This window comes from Phallusia mammillata, chromosome 2 (assembly GCF_965637545.1).
Source record: "Phallusia mammillata chromosome 2, kaPhaMamm4.hap1.1, whole genome shotgun sequence".
In the NCBI taxonomy this organism is placed as follows: Eukaryota; Metazoa; Chordata; class Ascidiacea; order Phlebobranchia; family Ascidiidae; genus Phallusia; species Phallusia mammillata.
Window position 1 is genome coordinate 30873600 of NC_137253.1, and position 7173 is coordinate 30880772.

Consider the following 7173-nt stretch of genomic DNA (forward strand, 5'->3'; position numbering starts at 1 on the left):
GTAATGCTGAAATACATTGGGATATCTAGGCCATGTACAGTGGTGGGATTCACATTTTTTGTCAGTCGGTTCTATCACAAAAGTCATATTTTACAGCCGGTTCTGTTGCAAAAAGTCCATTGACAGTAACCAGTAATGCTAACCGGTTTGCATAAAATTTTGTGAGACTGTTCTACAGAACTGGTGCGAACCGACTTAATCCCACCGCTGGTTATGTTTCTGCTAGATTGTGTATATTATTGCCACTGTAACTGCTTTTTTATTCATTGCTTCACAAACTAAAGCGCTTTTCGGTCATCCATACCTAATTTAACCAGACCTTAGTTATTATTTAGGCACCTAATAGTTCTATAAGGTGGCAAAGTGGTAAAAAATAAACTGTGAAGCATCATACTTTATGCTATGTTTTAATCCTCACGTTATTGACAAAAAATAAACCTATTTTATTCAATTTCGGGACAGCTTTACATTCAAAGGTAACACTAAACATAAAACAAGTTTTTATCTTATAAAATGTGGCTTAATATAAGTCTCCTATTCTTTTGCTAAAACCTGTTAAAAAAGGCCGAATATTTTACATGTGTTCAAATCTAGACCTTCAATCGAGAAATCACAGTGCGTTATGACTTACGAGTTCCCAAGCAGTTTTCTTGTTGCACCAAATCACCAGAATCTGCTTCAGTCTTTACGAACTCAAACTCATCATAAAGAAAACTGTTTTAGAGAATAAAATATAGGTTTATAAATACCTAAAAGAAAACTTTTTCCCAAGTAGTGATAAATATAACCAATTAAACACTTTTTAACACTTTTAATGTGGCCAGCAATTAGGCAAACACATGCTAAGTGCAAGATTTGTTTGTTGTTTCGATTACTGTGCATAATTGCACTGTTCTGTCTGCTGTAAGGCCTCAACAGCATCAATAACGAATATTCTATGTAGTTTTCTAATCATGTTTTTCTGCTGTTTACTGCAATAACCGCTTATGCAACTACTTTAAACATTGGTGTGAAACAAATCTCTATTCACATTCTGAAGTTTAATGCTCGCCCTAGACATGCGCCAATCACTCAGAAACAAACATGCAGCCCCATCTGATTTTAACCATAGCGTACAATACATATATGTTCAAATGCATAAGCACATGTTAAACAAGTTGTAACACATATTTGTAACAAACCATTACAACCTGTAGTTGAGTTTAGCAAGGGCATTGACAGTTGCTGTCGGCAAAACACCGGGAAATTCTTTTCCTGCTGGCAAACATCCAACAAGAGCCCAAACAGCCTTCAGACAATCGAGAGTGTGGGTTCCATAGTAAGTTGGACACTGCACAGGCAAAGCTGAAAAATTACAGAGCGTTAAGATGAATTAAATACTTCTATTAGTTTTAGGTTAACTATACTAGTTACTAGTTATATGCACATATCTGGTTAATGGAATAATATGTTTAGTTACACAGGAATCAATATTCCCAACCACAGCCAATTGTTATAAAAATTAGCTTGCCAATAGCATAATTTAGATAACTGTATAAAAAAGGTTTGCAAATCGATTGTTTGTGATTAAACGGTTTGCCTGCAAGTCACAAATTACAACAAACTCTTATTTAACAAACCAGAAGAAATGATTCTAGATAATTTCCAAGCACAAATTCCAATCCACACTGAAGTATATCATTTGTTAACATAATGTTCTGAATAATTGGTAATTGCAAATGACCACAAGAAAAAAATGGTTGGAAATTTATAGTTGACCAAAATAATATGCCCTAAAAAGCTAACAAAGGTGACATACACCAGTAGGATATATTTTTGCAGATTTTTCTGACAAAATTGGTTGTGGCAAATCATCTAGCAACAACTGTGTTACAATAAAATAAAAAAAGGTTATTTAAAAATATACTGCTATTATTCCAAATGGCTTCATCATGCCTTGTGCCTAAATGTATTCATTCCATTGGTGTTCCATATTATCATCCAAAAATACTATATTAAAACACACTCTTTTAAAACAACATAGAAATGTGACAATTTAGTTACTTATTCCGAAGCATTCCAATTGAGCTGAACTTGTTCCGCTGTCAGCATCAGTTTTTATGCTTGACATACGTTTTTCAAGCTCCCTGTACACAAAACAATCACATCATAACCACAGTGTAAGAGAATAACAAGGACATTGGACAGTAAATTGAATCGAAATAAATATACTGATTTATATGCTGAAAAAAACTCATTCAACGGTTCCTAAACTTTTTGTAGTCGTAGACATCTTTTTGTACTGTTATAAGTCTGTGAAACCCGAACATACAAATAACCTGGTTTAGAATTAGAAGCTTAAAAGTTTTTTGCATCCAAGATCCCTTTGGCACCACAGACAACCCTAAGGCTTGGGAAACACTGCCTTAATTGGACAGTTGTAGCTAGTTTTGAATGAAAGTCCTATAAACAGTCCTAATTTCTACATGATACACAGTTGTTGCCTAGATAGCCATGTAAATGTGTCCCATACTTTCTAGGGTTCTAATCCCGTTCCCACCAATGCAGTAAAACAAAAGCATGACAACATACTACTCAATATACCACAGTAACTTTACTAAAAATAAGTGTAACATACTTATATGATAATGCAGCCAGTGTGTTAATTTGGGACGTGGTGAGATTATCGGGATATTCATGTCCCTTTGGCAAACATCCAATATTTTTCCATACAGTCTTCAAACAATCCATTGAGTGGGGACCGAAGAACGTTGGACATGTAACAGGTAACACTAAAACATAGTTTGAATTTATTAATTTGAGGTATAGTTAACCATAGTAACACAAGATTCGGTTAATCTGAATCTTCGCCTATTTCATACAAAACTGGCAGGGTATCCAGCAAGGTTTCTTTTCCTCGAAACCCACCCTCTTTTCCTAACATGGGTGGTCAGATTCTACGGCCCCCATTGAAAGGTTTCAGCAACCTCCAGCCCCAGTAGGGTTTACCCACAATGCACCAATCTCACTTTCTTGTAAGCCTCAGACATATAACGATGGTGTAGTTGAAGCTGTTACCCAGCATTCACCAATTGTGCCCTTTAATTTCATGCACTCCTTAACGTTTCAACGTAGTGCAGCTATTTCCGGCTTGGTGATTGTTTTAGTGCAGTAGTGTCGCTATGTTTTCTTTCAGAAAGCGAAATTAACTCAACTCAACACAAATAATGTGTAATGTGGTAGGCTTGACCTAATTGACATTGGTTAATCCGGATCTTCATCTCATCGAGGAAATTTTCTAGGTACAATTGGGTCCAGAGTAATCGAGGTTGACTGTATTTCTAAGTTAAAACTAGAAGGGTGGCTTAGCACATTTTGCCATTGTCCATACACTAAATATAATTCCTTCACTTATTTTATATTGGGTCCCATATTAGCCACCTTCTTTTAAAACGTTAGTTGTTTCTGCAGGCAGAAACTCATGGGTCCCCACACATGCAAAGTTGTAAATACTGCATTTCAAGAGATAACCATAAGAAACGTTGGTGTTGTAAAGTAAAACACTGTGATTGGTACTAGGATTAAATAGTCATGCTATGCAAAGTTCAAACTATACAAATCGACTCAATTCAAGCATTGTTTAAAGTTTGTTTAGTTTAAAACAAAGAAGTAAAACACAACAATCGATACCTATAAATGGCATAACATTTCCAACAATTGCGCACTGTTTAAACTCACCCATTTTAGGGGGCTAGTAGGGTGACTATTGGGGCTACAGGGTTTAACACAACAATCGTCATTTGTAAATGGCAAATTGTACAAGCTATCCAAATTTCAGCCAATTCCGACCCTGTTTAAAAAATTTACCCTTTTTAGGGGGCTAGTGAGGTAAATGCTGGGGCTACAAGGTTTAACACAACAATCGTCATTTGTCAATGGCAAATTCTACAAGCTATCCAAATTTCAGCCAAATCCAACCCTGTTTAAAAATTCACCCATTTTCGGGGGCTAGTGGGGTAAATGCTGGGGCTACAGGGTTTAACACAACAATCATCATTTGTAAATGGCAAATTGTACAAGCTATCCAAATTTCAGCCAATTCCGACCCTGTTTAAAAATTCACCCATTTTAGGGGGCTAGTGGGGTAACTGATGGGGTTCTTGACCCTAATGTTGAAAATATGAATCTGCAATAAAATTTTGTCCAAATCGGCCAATGTTTCAATTTGACCACTAGGGGGCGTTTTAACCAACAACCGTAATGACTTGTGCCGTCACAAAGCTGTGAACAACCCCCTTGACTGCTATCCGCAAACACGTTCACCAAGCAATCCTCAAACATAAGTACCATATGTAGTTGCCTTTATAACATCACACAAAACTAACGTTTGTGGTGCGCACAAACCACATTTTACATTTTGGGGGCTAGCGGGGTAAATACTGGGGTTATCATGACAAACGAAGCAGATGGCACATCTACACAACTACATCTACCATATGTGAAAGTTTCATCCAAATCCATCAAACATTTCAGGGTAAAAAGGGGTGGACAAACTTCAGGGAAGAAAAAAAAAAAAAAGAAAAAAAAAGAAAAAAGAAAAAAAGAAATCGAGTAAAATCAAGATGTGTCCCCTTCAAGGAAGGGGACCCATAATTCAAACTAACCTGTTCCAAAGCATTTTTCCTGCTGTGGTAAGATGCCAGTATCTGCATCTGTCCTGATTTTATCAGAAGCAGCGTACAAGTCTCTACAAATACACAAAACAAAATAACAGGATAAATAGTAGGTAGTGACTGTACAAAAATATTTAAACCATCAAAACGCAATATAATAGGGACATAACCACAAAAAAATATTAAATTTAAAGTAAGATAATAAGTCAATAGACATACACATGTTAATTTAAATTTTGATTTGGGTGAAAAATTTGCTAGTGTAAAATGTGAACGATGTTTTGTTTATATACTGATAAGTAGGGCAATTATTTTTTGACCTAAAAAACGTAAAAATTTTGACCTACAAATTGAAAATTTTGACAAATTTTGACCTTAAAAAACTTTTTTTGACAAAATTTTGACCTATGAAGAATTCAAGTAGCTAAATTACGCATTATCGTTCAAAAAGTTAAAATATGGCTAGGCTGATCTAACTACAGCAAAAGAATGTGCAAAAGTCTAACAGAAGGGCAAAAATCTGAACATACACCTAACTTATTTTGAAAAGGGAATGAGCTAATTAAAAATCGCTGCCAAAAAACTGCAGCTAAGACACAACGAAAATTATTCAATACATTTGTATAAACGAAAGATACATGAAGTATCTAAATCAAAACCGAAGCAAGAGCTGCACCTAACCTGCAGGCTGCAGCTGCCGTAAAATGACTTGAGACCTACCAAAATTTTGCACGTTTTGAGGTGTGTTCAGCATCACGCCATATCAACCTAATTGTTTCACTCACTTGATGGTTTATGATTCGCAACAATTGGGGCAATGGGCCAATTACAACAGTATAAAGTAGGCTACAAGGTGTAAAACGAATTGTTTGCCGGCAGTGCAACCTCTACAACACCACGACAATGCAGTTTGTAAACAATTTTAACTTTGTAAAAAAATTTGACTTTGTAAACAATTTTGACAATTTTTGACCTATTCTAAAAATTTTGACAAAATTTTGACTTTTTTTGACAAGTCAAAAAATATTTGCCCTACTGATAAGTTTTTATAAGCTTATTTCGCAAGGGTGCCAATGTGATAAGTTTCTAGCACTAATAAGAAAGAAAGATACATTTTAACTGTTATTTGTGACAAAATATTAGGATATCAAGACAAAAGTATTTAAAAATTACAGAAAAATTAACAGACCTGTAAGTAAGCGATTCTAGAGCGTTGAACTGGGGAGTGGAAAGATTTCTGGGGAATTCAGATCCTGCCGGCAAACAACCGGCCATAACCCAAACTTGTTCCATGCAATCCAGTGTGTGAGGTCCATTATACGTTAAGCATTTATCGGGCAAATCTACAAGAAACAATAACATAGAACCAAAATTTTTGTGTGGATTGAATTTACTATTAAAAGGGTCCGAAATGAGTATACTGCAAGATATGACATAAAACGGCCAACTGTAAACATATGGAAAATGTATTATGTTTTGGTTGTAGTTGTTAACTTGTTTGCGTGTCACAATTGTTGTACTTTTATTAAAATCACTTGGAGTAGAACTAACTGAAACTATAACTATTAAACAAAAACGATAAGAACATAAGTGAAATCATGCAATATTAAGCTTGACAATATATATTCTACATTATACTTTAAATAAAGTGACATTATATGATATTTTAAAAAGTTACTTAGACTAAAAAGGCTAACTAGAAATGTTACAAAAACTTAGACCAAATTCTGTCTTGAGATTTAGCTTAAAGCAGGAATATGTTTTTTGTTGAACATCTTTTCAAAAGTATCTAAAACCTCAAAAAGTCACATACCTATTCCGAAGCAGTTAAGTTGTTGTGGTCCATCCCCGAGATCAGCATCTGATTTAATAGTGGTCACCGTGGCAACCAAGTCACTGTTAACAGAAAAAAACTCACGAAGTTTATATTGAGTGTAAAGGCAATTATTCTGTAGCTGAAATATATATTGGGTCAAAACTAGTTTCTAATTAGTGCTACTGATGACAAAACATGGCCAAAAAGGCTAGAGTAGCCAAATTAGGGCACTTCAATGCTTAGTGCTAAAAAAGCCATACATCACCTAATCTGCTGCTAAAAGTCATAGTGGAATTAAATTTACAATAGCTAAGCAACCATTCTAGAACCAAAGTGACAATGGCACAGTTTGAGATACTTACCCATATGTTAAAGCTGACCAAGCAGTGAACTCCAATGAAGACAGCTTGTCAGGATATTGGTCACCTTCTGGCAAACACCCAACACTTGCCCAAATAATCTTCATGCAGTCCTTAGTGAGAGGTCCGTAATATGAAGGACATTGCAAAGGTAACGCTGTAAAATACTAATTTGTTAAGCGATGGGCTATTTTATGTTTTTCATTGAAACAGTGGCTTTTATTCTGCAGAACGACATTTTGTTGAATGTTGAATATTTAAGACCATTGTTTTTATTCATGTTTTATTCTTCAGTTTTACAGAAAACGACAAAGTCATTTGAGTAAAGTATATTTTTCCAAGTTAC

At 35.1% G+C, this 7173-nt stretch overlaps 1 protein-coding gene across 1 annotated transcript; it reads right to left on the reverse strand.

Annotated features, from left to right (window-relative positions):
* Positions 1–2574: 2574 nt before the first annotated feature.
* On the reverse strand, positions 2575–6755 carry LOC145213295 (uncharacterized). The gene is made up of 5 exons (XM_080081523.1): positions 6729–6755; positions 6466–6607; positions 5842–5995; positions 4644–4726; positions 2575–2771 (listed from the first exon to the last, which is right to left on the reverse strand). The coding sequence occupies exons 1-5, from the start codon at positions 6753–6755 to the stop codon at positions 2575–2577; spliced, it is 603 nt and encodes a 200-aa protein (XP_079937649.1).
* Between the last annotated feature and the right edge of the window lie 418 nt (positions 6756–7173).

What these genes read in the sequence shown, in the direction of transcription:
- LOC145213295 (XM_080081523.1), bottom strand. Translation starts at nt 6,755, where the DNA reads ATGACTTTTAGCAGCAGATTAGGTGAT. An exon ending in ACTTAACTGCTTCGGAATAG is followed by an intron (nt 5,996 to 6,465) that starts GTATGTGACTTT and finishes TGTTTCTTGTAG; the next exon opens with ATTTGCCCGATAAATGCTTA. An exon ending in CTAGAATCGCTTACTTACAG is followed by an intron (nt 4,727 to 5,841) that starts GTCTGTTAATTT and finishes GTGTATTTGTAG; the next exon opens with AGACTTGTACGCTGCTTCTG.